The sequence below is a fragment of the Magnolia sinica genome, chromosome 11 (assembly GCF_029962835.1).
Source record: "Magnolia sinica isolate HGM2019 chromosome 11, MsV1, whole genome shotgun sequence".
In the NCBI taxonomy this organism is placed as follows: domain Eukaryota; kingdom Viridiplantae; phylum Streptophyta; class Magnoliopsida; order Magnoliales; family Magnoliaceae; genus Magnolia; species Magnolia sinica.
This window is the reverse complement of record NC_080583.1, coordinates 79,577,027-79,602,562: the sequence shown is the minus strand read 5'-3', so window position 1 is coordinate 79,602,562 and position 25,536 is coordinate 79,577,027. Positions and strand designations below refer to the sequence as shown.

At 38.6% G+C, this 25,536-nt stretch overlaps 1 protein-coding gene and 6 non-coding genes across 12 annotated transcripts in view; 6 read left to right on the top strand and 1 right to left on the bottom strand.

The window, feature by feature from the left end:
* Positions 1-987: 987 nt before the first annotated feature.
* Positions 988-1,061, top strand: TRNAI-AAU (transfer RNA isoleucine (anticodon AAU)). Its single transcript has one exon. It is a non-coding gene; the product is annotated as a tRNA-Ile (tRNA).
* Positions 1,062-1,326: 265 nt separating this feature from the next.
* TRNAI-AAU (transfer RNA isoleucine (anticodon AAU)) lies at positions 1,327-1,399 on the top strand. The gene has a single exon. It is a non-coding gene; the product is annotated as a tRNA-Ile (tRNA).
* A 120-nt stretch (positions 1,400-1,519) lies between these two features.
* On the top strand, positions 1,520-1,593 carry TRNAI-AAU (transfer RNA isoleucine (anticodon AAU)). The gene has a single exon. It is a non-coding gene; the product is annotated as a tRNA-Ile (tRNA).
* Positions 1,594-1,716: 123 nt separating this feature from the next.
* Positions 1,717-1,789, top strand: TRNAI-AAU (transfer RNA isoleucine (anticodon AAU)). The gene has a single exon. It is a non-coding gene; the product is annotated as a tRNA-Ile (tRNA).
* A 119-nt stretch (positions 1,790-1,908) lies between these two features.
* Positions 1,909-1,982, top strand: TRNAI-AAU (transfer RNA isoleucine (anticodon AAU)). Its single transcript has one exon. It is a non-coding gene; the product is annotated as a tRNA-Ile (tRNA).
* Positions 1,983-2,302: 320 nt separating this feature from the next.
* TRNAI-AAU (transfer RNA isoleucine (anticodon AAU)) lies at positions 2,303-2,376 on the top strand. The gene has a single exon. It is a non-coding gene; the product is annotated as a tRNA-Ile (tRNA).
* A 2,408-nt stretch (positions 2,377-4,784) lies between these two features.
* Positions 4,785-25,536, bottom strand: part of LOC131219449 (uncharacterized) — a 46,240-nt gene continuing 25,488 nt past the window's right edge. For 2 of the 6 annotated variants that reach the window (XM_058214585.1, XM_058214584.1), the window contains 11 exons: positions 24,708-24,844; positions 24,447-24,606; positions 16,271-16,450; positions 16,025-16,141; positions 14,888-15,043; positions 11,248-11,415; positions 11,000-11,112; positions 10,093-10,216; positions 6,007-6,102; positions 5,854-5,916; positions 4,785-5,757 (listed from right to left, as the gene is read on the bottom strand). In XM_058214585.1, coding sequence (XP_058070568.1) covers positions 5,686-5,757; positions 5,854-5,916; positions 6,007-6,102; positions 10,093-10,216; positions 11,000-11,112; positions 11,248-11,415; positions 14,888-15,043; positions 16,025-16,141; positions 16,271-16,450; positions 24,447-24,606; positions 24,708-24,844 — 1,386 coding nt within the window. In that variant the 3' untranslated portion in view covers positions 4,785-5,685. The other 4 variants (XM_058214586.1, XR_009158208.1, XR_009158209.1 and 1 more) reach the window with 4 other exon arrangements.

The window sequence follows — 25,536 nt, the reverse complement described above, 5'->3', positions numbered from 1 at the left end:
TGGATCCTGCAATGCATGGAGTATACAACTGAGTGGCTTTTCTCCCAGTTTGTTGTAATTTCCATTGACCATCTATGTTTGGGTCACCGATCGAACGGTTAGACTCTATCAATCTGTAAGATTTTGGTACATCGCCCCAATCGAAGGAATGGACCATCAGATTAGCGATCAAATGATTATTTGGTAAATCTCAGTGACAATTTGGACGGCTAAGGCTATCTATATCTAGCTAATATCATAACCATCCAAATGTAAGCACCTGGCCTAAAACTATCTGATCAGAGGATCCTAACCATTGGTTTTCTGGTCCATAAATGGGTTTTAAAATACATATGCATAGCTGATAGGTACTGTAATTACACCCTCTGATTACTTAATTTTAATATCTGGTGGGCCCCACTGTCTAAGGGTTTTGCTGGTGGACCCTAGTGTCTATCCAGAATGCCAGATATATTTAAAGAGTTTTACTAACGTACCCACCTTTGTGTGGACGTTAGCAACGTCCCGAAGCTTTTCACTGACAAGTGGGCCTCAGATCCTCTATTTGAACGGTCCGTTCTTTCATATAATTTGGGAGAATCCATAGTACAAAAATAACCCCAATCAAATGATCCCAAGCGTCAGATCGATAGAATGGAAAATGGATAGTCAAGATTGACCGGATCAATAAAATAAATCCCATCATCATCTTGAACCATCCATCTTATAGATCCCACTTTGTATTGCTTATGACTACGTAATAACATTTTTGTCTGATGATTCTAGTTATGACTTATATGGATTGTAAAAAACGAGGCCCTTGTTACATATTGACCCCATCCAAATGGTTGGGATCATCCGATTGGGTTGATTCCACGAATATGATTTCTTCTAAGTGGTAAATATTGAATGAATGGTTCCGATTAATAATTCAGTCACATGATCATGAAAAGCTTTGCCTACCCGTCGATAATATAAATTCTATGAATTTAATAATTAACAGCAACCGGCCTATTAGCTCAGTTGGTTAGAGCGTCGTGCTAATAACGCGAAGGTCGCAGGTTCGAGACCTGCATGGGCCAATGATTTATTTTTATGTTTTTATTTTATTAATTTTGTCATTTTTTATTTAGATTGGTGTTTTTATTAACTTTGGTGCATTTTTTTCTTTATTTTTAATTATTATTTAATTTAATATTAATAATAATTGGCCTATTAGCTCAGTTGGTTAGAGCGTCGTGCTAATAACGTGAAGGTCCCAGGTTCGAAACATATTTTTATTAGCTTTGGTGCATGTTATTCTTTTTTTTTTTTTAATTATTATTTAATTTAACATTAACAACAATTGGCCTATTAGCTCAGTTGGTTAGAGCGTCGTGCTAATAACGCGAAGGTCGCAGGTTCAAACCTGCATTGGCCAATATTTTATATTTATTAATTTTTATGTTTTTATTTTATTAATTTTATCATATTTTTATTAGCTTTGGTGCATGTTATTCTTTTTTTTTAATTATTATTTAATTTAACATTAACAACAATTGGCCTATTAGCTCAGTTGGTTAGAGCGTCGTGCTAATAACGCGAAGGTCGCAGGTTCGAAACCTGCATGGGCCAATATTTTATTTTTATTAATTTTTTTGTTTTTATTTTATTAATTTTATCATATTTTTATTAGCTTTGGTGCATGTTATTCTGCTTCTTTTTTAATTATTATTTAATTTAACATTAACAACAATTGGCCTATTAGCTCAGTTGGTTAGAGCGTCGTGCTAATAATGCGAAGGCTGCAGGTTCAAACCTGCATTGGCCAATATTTTATATTTATTAATTTTTGTGTTTTTATTTTATTAATTTTATCATATTTTTATTAGCTTTGGTGCATGTTATTCTTTTTTTTAATTATTAGTTAATATAACATTAACAACAATTGGCCTATTAGCTCAGTTGGTTAGAGCGTCGTGCTAATAACGCGAAGGTCGCAGGTTCGAAACCTGCATGGGCCAATATTTTATTTTTATTAATTTTTTTGTTTTTATTTTATTAATTTTATCATATTTTTATTCGCTTTGGTGCATGTTATTCTTTTTTAAAAAAAATTATTATTTAATTTGACATTAACAACAATTGGCCTATTAGCTCAGTTGGTTAGACCGTTGTGCTAATAACGCGAAGGTTGCAGGTTCGAAACCTGTATGTGCCAATATTTTATAATTATTAATTTTTGTGTTTTTATTTTATTAATTTTATCATATTTTTATTAGCTTTGGTGCATGTTATTCTTCTTTTTTTTTAATTATTATTTAATTTAACATTAACAACAATTGGCCTATTAGCTCAGTTGGTTAGAGCATCGTGCTAATAACGCGAAGGTCGCAGGTTCGAAACCTGCATGGGCCAATATTTTATTTTTATTAATTTTTGTGTTTTTATTTTATTAATTTCATCATATTTTTATTAGCTTTGGTGCATGTTATTCTTTTTTTTTAAATTATTATTTAATTTAACATTAACAACAATTGGCCTATTAGCTCAGTTGGTTAGAGCGTCGTGCTAATAACGCCGCGACCTGCATGGGCCAATGTTTTATTTTTATTTAATTTGGTATTTTGATTAGTTTTGGTGCATATTATTTTTTTTTCAATTTATGATTTAATTTAATATTAACAATAACGGGCCTATTAGCTCAGTTGGTTAGATCGTCGTTCGAGACCTGCATGGGCCAATTTTTTTTATTAATTATTGTATTTTTATTTTATTAATTTTATCATTTTTTTATTAGCTTTGGTGCATGTTATTCTTCTTTTTTTTAAAATTATTATTTTTGAAACAGGTAGGATTAACATATTTAACTATTTTTTGTTAAATTTGTGCCAAATTGTGATTTATTTTTCAAACATGTATAATTAACATTTTTTATTTTTATTAATTTTCGTGTCTTTTTTATTCAATTTGGTGTTTTTATTTTATTATTTTTGGAATATTTTTATTTAATTTGGTATTTTTATTAGTTTTGGTGCATGTTATTCTTTTTTTTTAAACATGCAGGATTAACATAACTAACTACTTTTTTTTATTAATTGTGGCTAATTTGTGTTTTTGTATTTATTTAATATATTTATTATCTTTGACGCATTTTATTCAATTTGTTATTTTCAAACATGTATAATTAGCATTTTTTATTTTTATTAATTTTGGTTTCTTATTAATCAATTTGGTGTTTTTATTTTATTTAATTTTAGCATATTTTTATTTAATTTGGTATTTTTATTAGTTTTGGTGCATGTTATTCTTTCTTTTTTTTGTAGTTTTATTAATTTTGTTTATATATTTCTGTTCAATTTGTTACTTTTTTTCATAATGATTAACAAAACTTCTAAATGTTTTGGTATTTATTTATTTATTCATAATTATTAACATACTGCCTTTCATTTATTAACAATCTAAATTAGGACCACTGTATGAACGGTTTGATGTACACGGTTTCTTAGTGCATGTGTACCAACCATCACAATCTACCAGAGTATTAAAGTTTTCTTGTTCCAAGTCAAATTTCCAACTTGTAAAGGCTCTGTATTCTCGTGGCTGCCCGGGCTCCTTTCCAGTAATGGCTCACCAAATTCTCCTAACCTGCACTAGCTTATCATCGTATTCTTCTAAGTGAACCCGACCCAACAAAAACTTGACTGAACCCAACTCGACCCAACCCAATCCAAGCTCAAAGGGATTGTGAGACCTGATGGGTGGCTTATCCCAAATGATTCTGGGTTTGGGACTTTAAATATAGTACCTAGACCCAGTGGGACCTGACCCAAGAGGACTGGGGCCCAAGCAATCCGTGTATGGGAACATTAGGGACCCAGCATGTTGACAGCCTTAAATCCAAGGGCAATACCTAACCCACTTGTCTCTATTACATGCCTGAGCCCCACTCATATTAGACCAGGGCCCATAAAACCATCTGGCTCTTTTGCCATCGTAGACCAATCAAAACCATACCTAGACAATGACCGGTGTGCAATCACCAAATGAGTCCTACGTGGAATTGATGCAGGACAGTTAGCCACTTACTCTAAAAGCTCAAATTGATAAAGAGTGAGGAATCAATTCTTTTATCTCATAACTCAAGCCCCACATCCCATGGGTTAGGAGGTTAGGACGTCGGCCTAACCGTCGTGGCCCCACTTCACATGAGTCACCCACCCCAAGTGTGTCCTTACATCCCACAGGCTACCCCACTCGAGCCCGTTGTGAAAATGCCCTGCATTAGGAATTTATATCAAGTATGCAAACCATATACAAATTGCAAGAAAACCCACTAGTAGGTGCAATTGCCAGAATGGACCCAACTTTAAATACCCTTTCATCAAGAATACTAAAAGAAGAGAATTGCTAGAATACATTCCCACATGAGGATACATTGCGATTCTAGCCTTTAGATCTGAGGTAATCTTCCAGTGATCCAAACCATTTATATGATGGGCCTCACCTCGCAATAGATTTTGATTGCACAAAGAATCTCAAATTGGACTACTTCAACCCTCTGATCATAAATATGGGCAGTCTCCTTAACCTTTGAATAATCAAGGGTTCAAATATTTCAAGGGCAGTGAGGCCTCACCATTTAAAGGTTTTGAGTCCCCCAATCCAACAGCTGAAGTCCCAACGTATCCTATTACCATGCAATGGGATGTATTATGGCGAATCTATATTAAAGAAAGGCAACAAAGAATCCATGTCATTAAATAATAACATTACGCCCGTTTGGTAGCCACCCTTGAAAAAAATAAAAATGAAGCAAAGTTCAATGGAAATCAAATTCCGAAAACTTAAATTTCAGAAAATTTAATTTCATATGCAGATGTTGCTGTCTGTTTTATCTATTTTTCTTATAATATTGTTTGTTTGGATGTCATCATGAGGAGAGTGATTTTATGAAAATGCAACATGATATTATTAATCTTCACCTACATTAAAGTATTTATAGCACATATACCAGGTTACTCATAAAAGACTAACAAATGACAAGAAAAAAAAAAAAGAGGCTCCCTTGATTAGGTGGGGCCCATCCAGCACTGATGCAAACCCCTTGCAGCCTTGCTTAGGTGGGCCCTTTCTTAGTTTGACCAATCAGCAACGTTCACAATGATCAGCCAGAGTACTTGTGGTGTACCCCGCAGGGCACATGGTCCACTCCAAAATTATGGGCCCCACAGTGGACGGCAGATGCAACAAAAATCTCCAAGATGGAATTATCTCAACCCTCCATTATTAGGTGGCCCAACAAATTGACATCTAAGAATGAAAATACAGCAATCCTTCACATCTGATTGGAAAATGGCCAAATATTCTATAACTAGGATATTCCAATCTGGGGGATTTTAAGTGCGGGGTCCATCCAAGGTGAGGCCCACCATGACAACTGTTTTGGACCTGAACATACTCCACAAATAGTCAGCTGGGCATTGCATATTGCGTCTGTAAGTATTCATCTTGGATGGCATCAGCACAAAGGGAATCCCATTTTCAAAGTAGTAAAACAACCAACCTCAGCTGTGGGCACTTCAAAAGCTACAGCTGAATATACAAAGCCCTTTTCACCACCATGATCGCCAATGGGCCCGCATGGGGACCCAACAGAGGAATTTTCACCGTACTCAAATTGCAAAGAGATCTCATCTGTCTCTCCACTGCCCATGTGAGGAGGATTCACATAGGCACTGAGGTATTGGAAGACTCCTGACTGCCCTCAAAGTGTGACTTCTCGGCTTCTATGACACTCTGCACGCACAAAAAATCATTCAAAATCTGGCAAGTAAAGAAATCAATGCAGCAGAGAGATCATGATTTGTGTGTAGAAACTGAATAAGACAGGACCTTTAGAATCAGAATGGCGGCAGCCTTGTCTAGAACTTCATTGTATTCGCCACAAGACAGACTCTGCAACGACATGCAAATGCACTGAGAAATACAGCATTCCTTGCAATGAAAGAGGTTGGTGGTAAGAAGAGCGGGCCATGCAAGACGCACCTGAACACAATTCGGGCAACCGGCATTGCCTGAGCAGGAGCATGTTGTGACGATTTCCAGAGCAGCAGTTAAGAGCTCCCCAAAGACCGGTTGCACCTAATCACACGATTTCCCCAAAAACCAGAACTCAAAAATATTTCATTTGATTGGTTCACTTGTCAATGCATCCAGACCATACAATTAGCAGGTCACTTCTTGGACAAACCGAGCCGTATACCAAAAAATGCTCCGATTGGAAGTGCATACCCAATGCATCATCCATTTTTTAGGCAGTCAAGAAAGGCTCAAATAAATTATCTAAAAGATTGTCTAAAGACAACGGTTAGAACTTCCAATTGCTAAAACTTTCACAATTGATCAATCATGAGGTGGCTTATCAGATGGCCAATCGGGAATGATAGACACATTCAAGTTTGATACCATTAATCATATGGTACTGGACACAAACTGGGTCTGGCTTCTACTATTACACAATTCAGATACATATCTAAGGGTGCATTTGGTTGCACCAAAAATCATGAAATTTCAGGATATTTGGTGCAACCAAATGGACCCTAAAGCATGTGGTAGACAACAATGTCCATTGACACAACTCACTAAGGTGTGGCAACTCATCTACCGTTATGTGGCATACATGCATGCCAATCCAAACCATAGTTAGCAAAACAGCATATGACAAAAAATAAAATGATGCAGGAAATGTACATGTTTAATTCAGTCTTGATCATTAAAAATTCGGTCACAAAACGGAAATGCCAAAAATATGGAGAATGAAAAGTTCGGGTTTAATATGGCTTGGACTAAAAAAATGGAGTGAAAATGGCTGCATACGTGCATAATATGTCCCATATATTATACAAATAAGGTTAAAATAGAAAACTAAATTTAAAATAACTAGAGTTTCTTTATGTATGAACAACATGTATATAGATAGTTAAATGGTGCTTTGTCTCTCTCAAATCCTTCCTTTCCAAGTAATCCACATACCTTCTACTCAATTTCATCAATGGTTGGCAACCGCTAATCTCTGTTTTTTAAATTCACCCCCAAAAGTTTTTTTTTTTTGGAATAAAATGCATTTTATTGAATATACAGAGTTCTAAATGTTTAATCAATTATATGTTTTTTTTTTCCCTTCAAAAATACGGAGTTTAAAATGCTGTTTTGCTAACTAGGGTCCAGACAGTCCAGAACCCCATTATAGACAATCTAGTCCGAGAGTCATGACGATTGGAGACATCCAGTATTGCACTTTGAATTTGCACCTTTGACCACTTTCTTTTTAGTAAAAGACTATGAAATCAATGAATGGTGGGAGGCTATTTTAGAACTTGTTAAATGACCACTACTCTAAGAACATATGAATAGAAGGAACTATAAACTCAAATGACGTAGGAGACCATAGATACTTTCATAGGATTTGGATCAATGAAAGGGCCTCGGACCAGATGGCTTACCGATAGAGGCTTGAAAGTGCATGGAAGATATTATGTTATTTTTGTTGACATTGTTATTCAACAAGATTGTCAAATCAAAGAAAATGCCAAATGAATGGAGGAAAAGTACCATGGAACCTATTTATAAGAATAAAAGAGACATACACAGTTGCACAACTATTGTAAGATTAAGCTTATGAGCCATACTATAAAACTTGAGGAGAGAGTGATTGAGCAAAGATTATGGTATGAAACGAATGTATCAGAAAATCCATTTAGTTTCATGCCTACAAAGTCTACCATTAAAGCTATTTTCCTATTAAAACAATTGATTACGAAATATATGGAGAGGTTGAAGGATCTCTAGAGAAAGCATACGATAAAGCCCCTAGAGAGTTAATCTGGTGGATGTTGGGGAAAGAAAGGAGTTTCAAGAGGATAAATTGACATGATTAAGGATATGTATGAGGGAGCGGTAACAGATGTGAGGACTGAGGACCACTAATGGAGAGAAGTGAGTTCCCAATTATTGTAGGCTTGCACAAGGGGTCCACATTCAGCCCATACCTTTTTGCATTGGTTATGGACGAGTTAACAAGGCATTTGTGGAAAGAGATCCCATGATGTATGTTGTTTGCAGATGACAGTTTTGATTAACAAGACGAGGGAGAGCATAAACATAAAGCTAGATCTATGGAGGGATGATTCAAAATCTAAGGGATTTAAAACTAGTTGGACTAAAACAAAGCTTATGGATTGCAAATTTAGTAACAATAGGAGTGAAAACGATGAATTAGTTAAGATTGTTGAGCAAGAAATTTCCCCAAATGACCACTTTGGATACCGAGGATAAACATTTCATGAGTTGGGAGATTGAGAAGGACAATGCCCATAGAATTCAAGGTGGGTAGAAGAGATGGAGACGTGCCTCTAGAGTTTATGTGATTGCTCAAAATGAAAGGAAAATTTTATAAGATAGCTATAAGACCAGCCATGCTTTATGGAACAGAATGTTGGGTAGTTAAGAAACAACGTGTTTATAGGATGAGTGCAACTAAAATGAGGATGTTGAGATGGACGAATGGCAAGACAAGGAAGAATAGAATTAGAAATGAATGCATTTGAGGGAACTTAGGAATAGCACCAATAAGTAATAAGATGAGGGAAAGTAGACAAAAATGGTTTGTCATGTGCAACGGAAACCAAAAACCACACCGGTTAGGAGTGAATTGGTACAAGTTGAAGGCTCTAAAAGGGCAAGGGGAAGGCCCAAGAGGAAGTAGATGGAGGCAGTGAGAAAAGAGTTGATGACATATGGTCTAACTAAAGGTCTGGCCCTTGATAGAATGGAATGGCAGAAGAGGATTCATGTAGCCGATCCCAATTAATTAGGATAAGGCTTATACGATGATGATGATGATGATGATCACTTTCTTTCTAACATCCCAGTTGATATTCACCAATTGAATAATGAGGCACGTCTAATCATTGTGCTTTTTGGGCCACGCATAATCCTCAATCGGAATTGGCAACTCGGACGGTCTGGATTGGCATGAATTCAAACCTTGTATATAGTGGATGAGTTACCATAATGTCATGACTAGTTAGCCTAATACACCACTCGACAGTGGAATTTTTTCAACAAACGAGTCCTCTACAAATTGACACGTGGCAATCCTTGAACTTTAAGGTTTACAAAATGCTTAGGCCAAGAAGTCGAGAATTAGTACAGTATGTTTGCGCTTTCAGGTTGCACAAGTGGGGCCCACATTTTAGTGATCCAAACCGTTGAGATGATGGGTGTCAACCTGGATGCCCCATGCACTAAAAATCACCCAGATAAGGTCTTATGAACAGAATAGTTGGCATTTTCCGGTTGAAACATGAAAAGTCATTGTATTTTCTTTCGTAACCATCCATTCATCAGGACACCAATTGAAGAGCTAGATCCCTCCATCCATGAGATTTAGGGTGCAAAGCCATTCATCGTCTAGCCAATCATATTAATGATTTGGATGACTGAACTACGGACCCCACTTTTGTAAATTGAAAGCATCGACGATACTTAGGGTTGTCACCGGCAGGGTTCAGGCCGGGCTGAGGTCTTTCCAAGCCTGGCAAAGTAAAACACAGGCACAAGCCCAGCCCATGCCCATAATGGGCCAAAACAAACAGGCCCGAGCCCAGATCGTGATGATTATGCATAGCTTGGGCCTGAATCCAGCCACTATCTTTTGTGCTAGATATGAATTGTTCGTTAAGTGTACCCAATATGCATAATATTGACAAAAATGCCCATGAAACCTTAAATGGGCTAAGACTGGCCAGGCTGCCACGCTCATTGATACATACTAAGCCTGTCCCCATAAATAAGCAGGCTTTCATTTTAGGCCCGGGCCTGGTATTTCAGCCGAAGACAGGGCAGAAGCGGGCCTGCCTGGCCCATGAAACCCCTGGGTACTGTATAAACTACAAACATCTGGCCCAAGCATTATATAATTCCACTTGAACTATTATTCTGCACCAATCACAAGATTGGAATCAATAAGCATCGTAGTGTCATGCCCTGAAATGAATAACCCGCCTTAGAAATGTGACCAAGCGCTGCAAAGTTGTAACTGTATAAGCAATGAGATCACAGATCACTTACTTGGGCTGAAATGCCGATGCCTCCTGGATGCTGGTCATACAATAGAATTCTTTCAGGAAAGTAGCGGGTTTCATGTGGGTTTGCACATTCCGAACCCAAGTCTGAGGAGTTACACATTATATACCTATAGGTGAGAAGCATAGAGTAGTCAGGCTCGTGATCCGTCAATGTCCCATATGATATGGTAGGCATCTAATATCAGATTTTCGTAATTAAAAAAGAAAAGGTAGCATGCTGAAACATAGAGCTTTAACAATGCACAGCCGTAATGCTAAGAGAAGATTTCCAAATGCATGAGGATGTATGCAATGCTACATTGCACACTATCAAATGCAAGCTACATGTATGGATGTAGATATATTCCTGCAGGAACGATTTGGCTGACTACATGCTACCATGATTCGTGAGCTTTGTGGAGTTCCATGGAGCATGCAACAAAAACATGTTTATTGCACGTGGTACTCAGTACAGTGATCAAAGATGTTGATTTTGTGGGCCACTATTAAGATGATTGAAATGATGGATGCAGCATTCCCAAATAGAAAGGCAATAAGATTCTGGGCAGCCATCCAAACAGAGGTGTGAAAAGGGGTAATGGATGGTTAACTTAAAACTTGTGCAATGGTCTTCATTCAACAGGAAAAACTCACAATAATCGGACAGCTGGAGTTGCCAATCACGGTGATTGTTGGCCTATCACCTATGGTCCATCCATTCAGTGGCCCACCAGATCAACACTTCTGATTATCAAACACCTTGCCACATGCAGTGTGGACAGACTTCACAGAACTAATATAAAGTCAATTTTGTAATAGCATTTCTCAATTTTAATGCTTATATTTTCTAATGCCACTCCTTTAGGCCATAACTTGTACATTTTGTGTGAAATATGGACAGATGGACCTACAAAGGTACTGCATTAAGAAGTGCATGGGAAGCTGCATGCAGGCCGGCACGAAACGAGAGATTTTGAATTTCCACTGCCATTTTTATTGATTGGGGAACTCGAATCCAAACTGCCTGTTTCAATATTAAGATGCAGTATGATTCATTAGGTCAGTACGAGCAAGCTTGGAAGCAAAAATGCAACTTGAGAATCATCAAACCTATGCATTTTTATCCACTTGGAACATCAATCAGGCAGCTAATGCAGACCTGTGATTGATATGAATATTTAGGAAGCGAAAGTTCGACTGCGTCAATGATTTGATTGCTTCCTCGTTGAATGCGAAAGAAGCCAAACCAGGTGGTTGTTACTCTGCAAGTTTGTGCTTGGGCAGTTGTTTTCAGGAGCTGGATCCGAGGCACCTTTGCTGGATAGGCCTAAGAAACAGGAAAGAAAGCAGCTAATGAGCATTTCTCACTTTAAGATCAACTAAAGAAATCAATTCAACTTAGCTTTTTGGATTAGTGAATCCAAAAACTAACCGTGGAGGAAAAGTTTTCTGCAAATGTGATGCTTTCCGCCGATTGCAGCAAAAAATTAACCTATAGAAAACCGTTTACCTTTCCATGGTTTTGCTATAATAATAAATAAATTAAAAATAAAATAAATAAATAAAAAACGTGATAATCCTCATTTCTACACTTTTTGAGAGACATATTTCACTTTTTGACCATTGACCATTCTGCATTTCCCTAGAAATCACGGAAACTAAAACAAACAACATTTTTTGAATTCTTTTCCACAGATCTTTTTATCCACAGGTTCCCTCAAATTTGGCGTTTTCCTTTCCAAATCTACTTTTTTAATTCCACCAATCTAAACAGGCCAGAGCCTAAGACCCACTTCAATAAGCGTGGTAAAACTGATCCTTGATTTCGTTCAAGAAAATAAACTGACCTTAGTTTTGAAAACTCATTGGACTGTTTCCAATATTTTAATTGATCTAAAAGAAATTTCAACGACCTGCCTACGTTGAGTGGAACTTGCCGAGGTCAATTGGGTTAGTTAGGACCAACCCACATCAGAATGGGATCTTGACTTTTCAATCCTTGGTCCTTCAACCATACTCCCACCGTAAATAGCCTTCAAAATTCCTTGGAATACACAAATCTAAGAAAAGAAAAGGATCAATTATATATGTGTGTGGGTGTCGGTGTCGGTGTTGGTGCGTGTGCGTGTGTGCGTGCGGATGTGTGTGCATGTGCTTGTGTGTGTGTGCACGCGGGTGTACCTAGATACCTACCTACCTACTATCTATCTATCTATCTATCTATCTATATAATTTATGTGTATGAATTGATAATGTAATCTATAAATGAAATAATGAATGATATTATTATAGATCCTACATCCATAGTATTATATTATATGCATGCTATCACATAAACTAGAGTACAAATCCCTACATTCTAAATATAAATGTACATTATAACTTGATCAAAACTAAAGAGTATAGAACCAAAATTTTGGGTCCATAAAAATTACCACCTACATTGCAAATGACCCGTCATCCAAACCATGTTCAAAACATGAAATGTAGGGGGGTTGATGATTTAGGTAGAGCATCACTTGGAGTTGGACTCGTGGTTGGTGCTTGTTTCAGATCTTTCAACAGGTCTCTTCGTCTCAAATGGAGGTTTGCACCCATGTCTCACCAAAATCTTCAGAAAATGAGTCAAATTCCCCTACCATCTCAGCAACGCCATCCAATTCTTGTATTTGGTGAAGATGGAGAGCTATTACCAAATCCCTGACACGGGGGAATCTTGGTGCGACTCCAGGGATGCACTGTATCTCCACAGTGGGAGTGGGGTGGCCCATGAGGTGGGGCCTATGAGATGCAGGATGGCCAGTTGGCCACGGGGTGGGACCCATTGTGGGATTGTGCAATTCGTGGACCCGTGCGACGCGTGGGTTGCCCACGGGGAGGACTCGCGTGGGTTTGCCTGGGAGAGCCAAAATATAGGGATAAATTGGTAATCCCCCAATAGCTCTAGAGTTTTGGTGTCCGCTATCAATCCCTCACAGACCAAAACTAAAACAGCGCAACACCCTACCCAAAACAGAAGAACATTCTAGCTAACTGGGGCTAAATTCCTAAAGGGGCTTCTGTAGAAAGCCCATCCATGTTCTCTAAACTCGTTTGAGAAAGGGCATCCAATAACACCAACCAAGTTTTAGACCAAGTCAATATCAAGCATACAATTTTCCTCTTACGTGACTAGTGAGTGGGATAGTAATTGTTTTGCGAAGATTATGCAGACACGATGTAGATTAGAATAAAAGGGATAAAGAGAAAAAAAAAAAACTTCTGATAGTAGCTAACCAGGTTTAGTCGTGGGCGTACCAGGCATGCTAAATTGGAATAGGACAAGGCATTGGTCAAAATACGAGGCATTGAGGGCTTGACAAGGCATCTTGAGATGGGAGATGGAATGCATAGGAGAAACGTAGAGTTTCAACATAAGTAGTGGCAACTAGAAGGATTGAAGGTGGAAAAGAGGAACATTGTAAGACAATAATGTGATCTAAGAACATTGTTGAGAATTGGCTTTGGCTTTGGTATATATGGGCAATCCCGTCACGGTTTGGGCAAACGGCTTCGGTCATGGGTTTGCTCCCCACGGACACGAGTTTGATTCCCCTAGTTGGGGTTGGTGGTTTTAACAAAAAGGTAATCGACAACAAGCCAAGGATTAAGAATAAGTTAAACAGGTGTGGTTCGAAGAAAGGCTGATCTATTTGGCATAGTGACGCCAAACGATAGTACGAAAAGCATAAACGTTGAACAAATAGGATAAATCAGAGAAACACCTGATGAAATAAAACATGGGTAAAAATAAAGATAGCAAATATCAGGGATGGAAATGCATAAGAGAGGCTTAGTGGCAAGTGGCAGCTTCTGCTTTCCAACATGAAATGGCAACCTTGGTCTCACATTTGCTCTTGCAATCTTGTTTGTTCACACGGTGATCAAAATAAGAAACATTTATAGTAAAACAAAAGGGACAATTCACTTGTGTTGTTAGAGGTGCAAGAATAATGCAGGGCCATTTTCACACCGGGCTCGAGTGGGGTAGCCCATGGGAGGCGGGGACACACTCGAGGTGGGTGACCCATGTGATTTGGGGCCCAAGGAGGAGATCTCGTGCTCAAGACTCCTCACCGGGGGTGATTAATGCGCATTTCACACTGGGCTCGAGTGGGGTAGCCCATGGGATGCGGGGACACACTCGGGGTGGGCGGCCCATGTGATTTGGGGCCCACGAGGGGGGTTCGGCCGAGGTCCTAACCCATGAGATGTGGGGCCTAGGCTATGAGATAAATGGATTAATTCGCCATACTCTAACAGTTCGAGCTTTTAGAGCAAGTGGTCAATTGTCCCGCATCAAAGAAGGATTCATTTAACATGTGTATTCTCTCATCTAAGAGAAAACAAGTCAGCAATCACTGCCCACATTACTTCCCTAAACACTTGGATTTATTAGAAAAATTGTAAATGTAATATGGTTGAACTAAACCCTACATGGAAAATCCCCAATAACTATGTATGCCATAGCCATGTAGATTTCATAATTGTGTGTAAGTAACAAGCGATCATTTCTACCATACATTAATCACTACAGAAAAGAATGCATTAGATTAAAACCATTCTAACAGCTTCTTGTATGAATTGCACAACAAATTGAATAAAAATGTTTTAGGTGTTGCAGAACATCATCCCAACCTCAAGACGGCATAAAGCTTCCTCTGAACCATGCCATGATCTCAACGTACGATACAAGAATGGGCATGGCAGCCAAAAGCAGTGTAGTAAATATTGAAACTTCAATTAAGAGCTAGACTTACAAGATCACCGCCAATGACATGAATATCCGTGTAATCACGTGTCTTTGTGTAATACTTCAAGTCGGCTTCTTGGCATAAAGCAATCTTCGTGGATAAATCTAAGTCCTTTACAAGATAGGTTTTTCCTTGATGCATATACACAGCACCTTCATAGACCTGAATCAGGAAGCAGACGTGAATTATCCAATATATGTTGAAAATCTAAGGCAGTCACAACAGAACTGATTGCAACATTCACTTCACTCAAGAGGAAATTGCTAATCTTCAAGGTGTCCACTTTATCAATGAACTAAGTAGTCCCTGATTTGTAGCATTTCAAGCCTAACTTGGAAGTAACAAATTGCAATTTGGAGCACAGTATCTCTAAATGAATACAAAGGAAGGTACTTGCAATTTGGTCATTTCCCATATTGACCTAATTATTGCAATCCAATTCAATACTGCATCCAGACATAACCTAAGGAACAAGAATGGCTGCATAAACAAACTATATCTATTTTACAAGAAGTAAAAAATGCAGGAAATTAATTTGCAGGTACAAGATGTAATATTTAAAGAGAAGGTCCCAAGTCCAACTAGTTGGACTATAAGTTACACCCAGGCCCCAGGGTATATCTTCCAACCTTTTCATGTCAACCCGTCCAATAGGTTGGCCCCTTCCTGAGGATTACCTTGTGCAAAAATCAGCCACATCCACTCATCTAGTCGCCATGCTTATATTTTTGATATTTATCAATGGATAGACCGATAGTCGATAGACATTGTTTTCTATTGTGTGCCCTTAGGAGTGGATGGAGATGATTTTACACTAGGAGATCCCCATGGTGGGTCCAACATATTGGAAGGATTGGATGTTTCATGCGCTGAACATATTGGAAGTTATTTGCTGGTGAACCATAAATTGTGGTCCAACTGATCAGACTTGAGACCTCTTATTTAGATTAAGAATTCATTCACTCCAAAGTTTTTTTCTTGCAGACGAGAATACCATCCCGACGACCATACTCATTACCAGAGTCATGAAAAGCACACTAGGTTACGTAGTGCAAATTTGGCATAGCTGATGTTACTCTTAAAAAAACAACCAAATAAATACTTTCAGTTTGCAAAAGCAATTATTAGTTCCGAACATACTACCTGAAAGAAGGCCTTGCTTTCCTCAATCTCCTCGAGGATTTCATCTTTGCCTTTGTCTATTACTTTGTATTTCTCAGTCTCTATTGCTCGAATGCTAATAGCATGTGAAGGACTTTTCTGATTAAAGCAAACAAGAAAAAGCAAATCAAAAGTCACGTAGAATCTCATGAACTTTGACGGAAATCATTAAATTTTTTATTTATTTTTTTTTAAAGAAAGTTTATCCCATATGCACAAACAACATACCTCATGCCCAATATAGCCCCATATTCTGGCAGAAGAAACACGGGATGGATCACACCCCAGTTGTCCTTTATCTTTCAAGGACTTTATTGCACTATCCAGTCCAGAACCAAAATACTTCTCGTCGTATACCAAACTCAGTGGGTGTTCAAGAGCGGCACATGCAATTTGCTGTTCGAGCACCTAGAAGATGAAAGGGAAGAAGTGTAAGGTAAGCGGCAGTTGATGTCTCATTTAAATTGTAAGATCTGGAAGCATTACGTGGGCCTTGCTTTAAAATATAAATATGCCTACAAACTTGCATCCACATGTTTCAAGGGTCCAAGTGGTATCCTTCACTGCCAGATACCACTCACATGCTGCAGTTTATCCACCGTACGCGTGGCATATATGCATGGTGATCCTAACCATCCAAGTTGTGGGGTTCATTCTGTCAAAGGAAATATCAATCTACACAGCAGATTTACAGCTTTACAGATTTACAGATTTATCAATCTACACAGCAGATTTACAGCTTTACAGATTTACAGATTTACAGCTTTACAGATTTACAGATTTACAGCAGATTTACAGCTAATATCTACAGCAGATTTACAGCTAATAGCAGATTTACAGCTAATATCTACAGCTTTGACTGATATGACAGTTATACAGATTTATTCCTTCCTTAATTAGGATATATTAGCTGTACAGTATATTTAGATAGATGTATATATGGTAGGGGCTGAAGATCAGCTTGTATTTCTTCCTTAAATAGCTTGTAATCTACCTATATAATGGGCAATTGTCAATGAAGAAAAGCAGACTTTTTCAAAAGGACTCTAAACTGTCATGGTATCAAAGCTATAGCTCTAAATTTTCATTTGTCTCGTGCTCTCAAGTTTCTTAGTCTCGGTTATTCTTGTTCTAGTTCTGTTGACCTCATGTCTTCCGATAAGTCTGATGTTTCTTTGATTCGTTTCAATGGCAAGAACTACTCTGCTTGGGCGTTTCATTTCAGGATTTTCGTCAAAGGTAAGGAGCTGTGGGGACATGTTGATGGCAGTAACCTAGCTCCTGACAAAGACAAAGACAAAGACAAAGACCGACACGCCAAGTGGGAATTCAAGGACGCACAAGTTATGGCATGGATTTTGGGATCCGTTGAACCCAACATCATCTTGAACCTTCGATCTTCTCAGACTGCAGCTCAGATGTGGACATACCTGAAGAAGGTCTACAGTCAACAAAACACTGCTCGTCGTTTCCAGCTTGAACATGAATTGGCCACTCTCCAACAGGATAGTCTTTCTATCTCTGATTTTTACTCTAGATTCACTAATCTTTGGGCTGAATACACTGATATAGTTTATGCTGATTTACCATCCGAAGGTCTTAGTTCTGTTCAATCTGTCCATGAAACTACTCAGAGGGATCAATTTCTAATGAAACTAAGGTCTGAATTTGAAGGCACCAGATCCAATCTTATGAACCGAGAATCTGTCCCCTCCTTGGATACATGCCTAAATGATCTTCTTCGCGAGGAACAGCGCCTTCTCACGCAAACCACCATGGAACAACGACGACCTACATCTGTTCCTGTAGCCTATGCAGCACAAGGCAGGCCACGAAGCAGGGATATGAGCACTGTTCAGTGCTTCTGTTGCAAGGGATTTGGTCATTATGCTGCAAACTGTCCCCGAAAATTCTGCAACTATTGCAAAAAGGATGGCCATATCATCAAGGAATGCCCAACTCGACCCCCCAAGAAATCGGAGACAGCATATACTGTCTCAGTTGGCTCTTCTAGTGCGGGTAGTTTGGTGAATACAACACAAAGTGCTCCTGCTCCTGCTCCCGTTTCAGTCCAACCCGTGACCCCTGACATGATTCAACAAATGATCATTTCTGCATTTTCAGCTTTAGGACTCTCAGGTAAACCCTTCACTACATCATCTCCTTGGTACTTTGATTAGGGCTTCCCATCATATGACAAACAATGCTGCTTCTCTTACCAATGTAAACAAATATTTTGGAAATCTCAAAATTCATACTGCTGATGGCAATCATTTACCTATCACGGCCACTGGTGATGTTTTCTCCTCTCTCACTGATGTCTTCGTATCTCCCGGTCTTACCACCAATCTTGTGTCTGTCGGTCAGTTAGTTGATAATGATTGTAAAGTAGAGTTTTCTAAATCTGGTTGTGTTGTGCAGGATCAACAGTCAGGGCGGATGATCACGAGGGGGCCTAAAGTGGGACGTCTTTTTCCTCTTCAATTTCCTTTGTCTTCTTTTTCTTTGCCTTTTGTCGCTTGTAATTCTGCTCATGTTGCTTACCGAGCGTGGCATAAACGTCTCGGACATCCAAACTCTAATGTACTTCATGCTTTATTGAAATCTGGTTTTCTTGGGAATAATGAAACACCATCTCTTAGTGTTGTTCAGTTTGATTGCAATTCTTGCAGACTTGGCAAAAGTAAAACTCTACCCTTTCCTTTTCACACACCGCATGTTGTCAAACCTTTCGATCTGATACATAGTGATGTGTGGGGTATGGCACCAGTCACTTCGCATGCTAATTACAAATACTTTGTCACTTTTATTGACGACTATAGTCGTTTCACATGGATTTATTTCCTTCATTCCAAAGACGAAGTATTTTCTGTTTTTAAGATTTTTCATGCATATATTCAGACACAATTTTCGGCCCATGTCAAAATCCTTCGTTCTGACAATGGGGGTGAGTATATGTCTCATTTGTTTCAGGACTTCCTACAGAATCATGGCATCATCTCTCAACGGTCTTGCCCTTCAACACCTCAACAAAATGGAGTGGCTGAAAGAAAGAACCGTCACCTTCTTGATGTGGTTCGCACTCTTCTGTTAGAATCTTCCACGCCCTCTCGATTTTGGTGTGAAGCTCTTTCCACTGCTGTCCATCTCATTAACAGATTGCCTTCTCCCACATTGAACCATGACTCACCTTTCACCAGGTTATTTGGTCACCCTCCAACTTATTTTAACCTTCGTACCTTTGGTTGTGTCTGTTATGTTCATCTTCCTGCACATGAACGCACAAAACTTATGGCTCAGTCAATTAAATGTGCTTTTCTAGGATATTCAGAACAGCAGAAAGGTTTTCTTTGCTATGATCCAAATCTGTGTCGCATTCGAGTTTCTAGAAATGTGATTTTTTTCGAAAATCAATATTTTTTTTCTACCCATCAGGATCATGTTTCTCCTTCATTTTCTGTTTTGCCTATGTTTTCTAACTCTCTTGCAGATCCAGTCCCTTCTAAACCTCTCCTAGTGTATCGACGACGCTCCACCGCCACTTCCCACCAACCTTCAGCACCTCCTGAGCCCCCTCAAGCTTCTTCCCCGACTGATGCTCCTGTTTCAGCACCTGCACCTCCCTCTCTCCGACTCAGTACTCGGGTTCGTAGACCCCCAGATAGGTTTGGTTTCTCTTCTCCTTCATCCTTCACAGCCACTTTGTCGTCTATTTCTCTTCCTTCATCTTATAAACAGGCAATGGAGCATGAGTGTTGGCGAAAAGCAATTGAAACCGAACTTCTCGCACTTGAAGAAAACCAAACATGGGATGTTGTTCCATGTCCCTCCTCCGTGAAACCCCTTGGCAGTAAGTTCGTGTTTTCTATCAAGCTTAATTCCGATGGGTCCATAGATCGTTACAAAGCTCGGTTAGTGGCACTTGGCAACAAACAAAAATATGGTCTCGACTATGATGAGACCTTTGCACCGGTCGCCAAAATGACCACTGTCCGAACTATACTCGCTCTTGCTGCATCCCAATCCTGGCCCTTACATCAAATGGATGTTAAGAACGCATTTCTCCACGGTGATCTCAAGGAAGACGTTTACTTGAAACTTCCCTCTGGTATGCCCACTTCCTCACCTACTGATGTTTGCAAACTGAAACGTTCTTTGTATGGTTTGAAGCAGGCACCAAGAGTATGGTTTGAGAAGTTTCGATCCACTTTGCTTAGTTTTTCTTTCACTCAAAGTCAGTATGACTCCTCTCTTTTTCTACAAAGGACATCCACAGGTATCGTCGTCCTCCTTGTTTATGTGGACGATATCGTCATCACTGGCTCTGACTTGGAGGCAATCTCTGCGGTTCAGACTTTGTTGAATTCTACATTTCACATGAAAGATCTTGGCCAGCTCACCTATTTCTTGGGTTTAGAGGTGCATCATCAGCCGCACGGTCTCCTCTTGCATCAGCACAAGTATAGTCAAGATCTGGTTCAGCTAGCCGGTCTCACCAACGCTACTTCGGTTGACACCCCCATGGAACTTAATGTGAAATATCGACGTGACGAAGGGGAGCTTCTTGAGGATCCTACTACCTATCGGAAGTTGGTTGGTAGTCTTATCTATCTAACCATTACCCGACCAGACATCTCTTATGCTGTTCATACCGTCAGCAAATTCATGCAAGCACCGAGGCATCTCCATCTATCTGCAGTCCACCGCATAATTCGCTACATTCTTGGGACACCTACTCGTGGCTTATTCTTCCCTTCCGGTTCTTCACTTCAACTACAAGCCTATAGTGACGCTGACTGGGCTGGCTGCCCAGACACCAGGAAATCTACTACCGGCTGGTGTATGTTTCTTGGTGATGCCCTTATCTCTTGGAAATGCAAGAAGCAGGACCACGTCTCCAAATCATCTACTGAGGCCGAGTACCGAGCCATGTCTGCAGCATGCTCCGAGATCATTTGGCTGCGTGGTCTCCTCACAGAGCTCAGTTTCATTCCCGTACATCCTACTCCACTCCATGCTGACAACACTAGTGCCATCCAAATTGCCGCAAACCCAGTCTATCACGAACGCACCAAGCACATCGAGGTTGACTGTCACTCAATCAGGGAAGCCTATGATCATCAAGTCGTCACTCTTCCACATATCTCCACAACTTTGCAGATCGCCGATATCTTCACAAAATCCATGCCACGTCAGCGCCATCATTTTCTCGTTAGCAAATTGATGCTTGTCGATTTACCAACATCAATTTGAGGGGGGATGTCAAAGGAAATATCAATCTACACAGCAGATTTACAGCTTTACAGATTTACAGATTTATCAATCTACACAGCAGATTTACAGCGTTACAGATTTACAGATTTACAGATTTACAGCTAATATCTACAGCAGATTTACAGCTAATAGCAGATTTACAGCTAATATCTACAGCTTTGACTGATATGACAGTTATACAGATTTATTCCTTCCTTAATTAAGATATATTAGCTGTACAGTATATTTAGATAGATGTATATATGGTAGGGGCTGAAGATCAGCTTATATTTCTTCCTTAAATAGCTTGTAATCTACCTATATAATGGGCAATTGTCAATGAAGAAAGGCAGACTTTTTCAAAAGGACTCTAAACTGTCACATTCAAGATGGAGCATAGCCCAAATACCACACTATTTAGACGATCTTAATCGTCTGAATGTGCCATTGAATTTGCACCGCTAACAATTTTCTTCTTAACTATCCATTTGACACGCATACTTTAAAAAGAGATGAATATTTAATAACTCCCAAAAGTGGATCAGATACAAGCCAATTATATTCTCTCTACTTAGTAAGACAGAACGATCAATATGTAAGGACTACAAGGCGAAACCTAGAAAGAATTTGATTGTGCAACATAGCTTAATGGCTATCAAACAACCACTTGATCTAAACGCTTGAGCCATTAGAGGATGGCATATCAATGTATATCAAGGGACTTTAACACTCCCCTGCACATGCAGGGTGGAACTCCGCACGGGAACATACTAGGCAAGGGTGGAGGGACACTCGCACCATAAACAATGGCCCCCCGTGGGAGAATATATTACCGACGCATATTTGCTGCTCCTGGGATTCGAACACAAGACCTAAGCTCTGATACCATGTCAAACAACCACTTGATCTAAAAGCTCAAGCCATTAGAGGATGGCATATCAGTGTATATCAAAGGACTTTAACAATGGCTATGAATGTTTACACTAAGAGATGAAAGAAAGGGAATGAAATAAATCGATGTCCAAAACCTAGGTGGTGGGATTTAAAAGGAGAAAAGACCATGTTATTAAGAAATAAGTTGGAAGAAGGAAACTGTAATGTCAAGGAAGAAGTAAACATTGTGTGAAATGAGATGGTAGAGTGCATTAGGAAAGTGACAAAAGATATTTTAAGCGTATCTAAAGGGAAAAGCCAATCATATAAGGCAACTTAGCAGTGGAATAACTATGTACAAAGAGCTATTAACTCACAAGAAGGGATCCCATGGCATATGTTGTTTCCAGATGACATTTTTGATTGACAAGATGAGGAAGGGCGTAAACATAAAGCTAGATTTATGAAAAGGTGCTTTAGAATCTAAAGGATTTAAAATTAATCGCATTAAAACAAGAGATATATAGTGCAATTTTAATAACAATAGCAGTAGGAATGAAGAATTAGTAAAGATTATTGGCCAAGAAGTTTCCTGAAATGACCACCTTCAATATCTTGGGTCAATAATTGATGAGTGGAAAGATTGAGAAGGATCTTGCCCACAGAATTCAAGCAGGGTGGAAGAAATGGAGATGTGCCTATGGAGTTTTATGTGATCAAGTATACCACTTAAACTGAAAAGGAAATTTTATAGGATGGCTATAAGACCAGCCATGCTTTATGGGACAGAATGTTAGGCGGTTAAGGAACAATCTCCATAGGATGAGTGTAGTTAAATGAGGATGTTGAGATGGATACTCGGCAAGACAAGGATAGATTTAGAAATGAATGCATTTAAGGGAATTTAGGAGTAGCAACGATAGGTAACAAGATGGAAAGTAGACTTAGATGATTTGGTCATGTCATGTGCAACTGAGACCCAAAATTGCTCTTGTTCGAAGTGAGTTGGTACAAGTTAAAGGCTCTAAAAGGGCAAGGGGAAGTCCCAAAAGGACATGGGTGGAGATAGTAATAAAAGACTTGATGACATATAGTCTAGCTGTGAGTATGGCCCTCGATAGAGTGGAGCGATGGAAAAGGATTCATGTCGCCAACCCCAATTAGGTGGGATAAGGCTTGGATGATGACGATGAACCATCAATTAGATAGGCACCAATGGGATGGTTAGTTTCATCCAATGTTTTAAATATCGACGATATTGGTTGATATATCCCATGATATATCTTGTATCCCACCTGTGTGATACAAAACACAGAGGCAGTGCTGACATATCCCACATATTCGATCCAATGAGCATTTTCAATTTTTGATCCATTTTTTCTTGTTGAAATTATGTTAAATCAGTATCAAATGGTTACAAACCCATTGGTTCTTAATGTTCTCCATTTTTATTTTATTTTTTTGAAATTTTCCTTCAACTAGCTGTCAATTGAGACTGATTTCAAAGTATTTAGGAGTATTTGATGAAATGATAATCACATACACTCTAATTTCGAAATTCGAGTGTAGGTGGTCCAATTTGGGAAAATTTTAGGAAAATTCAAAATTTCACAAATTGCTTGCAATGTTACCTCCAAACATGAAATCAAGCCTGTATGAGGGTTGATCCATTGATTTGTTAAGTCCTTGTTAATTTTTGGAAAATGAAAATAATTTTTTAATTAAAAATTATTTAAATAATAATTTTTTTCAAAATTTCCCTTCAACTAGCTGTCAATTGAAGCTAATTTCGAAGTATTTTGGAGTGTTTGATGAAATGATCATTACATACACTCTAAATGGTATGCCTTCAATTTGAATATAGTTGCATATGTTCACTCAAACATTGCATAGCTTAGGACCCTATACAAAGGAAACTTATTATGTACACTTCTTTTTTTAGATGTTATGATTTAAAAGTGTGTATTAAGGTCTTTTTCGCAATCCCTGAAGTTTCATTGAAAAATTCAACCATTTTCCCAATGTTTCCCAAAAAGTGTGATAAATTACCTGATACAAACGATATATCCCATGCGATAACCAATGCGTATCTGTATCCCAAGGGTGCGATATATAACGCAATACCGATATTTCGAACACTGGGGTTCCCATGACTACCGTGATTGGGTAGGGCCATCATCACATGTATGGTGGATGACTTGCAGCGAACTTTTTGCATGTCTTTGCAATGTAACTTCTGATAAAATAAAAGGTGCCAAGTACACAGAATCAACAATACCTGCTGATTATGAGAATCAACTTGACAACTCTCAATTGAGCTCCTAAAGAGTTTATGTGGAAATTTCATGAAATACTGATCCAGGGGTCCTTCAAACGCAACATATACTGCCAAAGACGGTCTTTCTCTTCTCCCAGCTCTCCCAGCTTGCTGCCACAAGCTGCATATCAAAAATAAAAACAGCCCCAACTAAAAAGATAAAGCCAAATGGTGAGAGAAAAAATGTAAGATAAATCAAATCAAAATGAATAAACGAAGTACCTGGCAATGCTGCCAGGAAAACCAAGATGCAGAGTTGCATCAATATGTCCAACATCAATCCCGAGTTCAAGTGCATTTGTTGCAGCAACCCCTCGAAGCTTTCCACCGAAAAAATCAGCCTCTATTCTCCTCCTATCCTGCTCTATCATGTAATCCATAACCCAATGAATTTTAACATCATACATAATAAATGGAAGATGCCACAAGCAAAAGAAAACATACGTTACATAATAAATGGAAGATGCCACAAGCAAAAGAAAACATGCGTTACATAATAAATGGAAGATGCCAAATGCAATGAATAGTCTTTTATATAATTAGACAACTTCCTACAAAGCTGACAGAATTAAACAATAGTATGACATAATTACATAAATAAAAGAAAGTGTAAAACTAGGCATATGAAATAAAGCAGAATGCAGGTTGACTCCTACCATAGAGTATAAAATGTAGAACATATATTACTAAGGCTATAGGTAACGGTATGACACACAACGTAAAGATACATGCAAATTTTGGGAAAAAGAAAATGACAAATACATATTAAATGGTGCATCTAGCACACAAAAAGCACAATTAAAATAATGAAGATTATCAAAATATATTTGCAAAATGAAGTAAGGAACCAAGGGCACACAATTACCAGAATATCCTTAGTTTCCCAAAGATCCAAAAGCTTAAGTGGCAACAGAAGTAGAAAAATGATGTGTTTATGAGATGAAGTTTTAAATTTTGAGAGATTCCAAAGTGGGATTCAGACATCAAGTAGAGATCTGTGAAACTATGGTAAACATCAAGACATTATCTGCCAGCCAATGTCCATACCCCT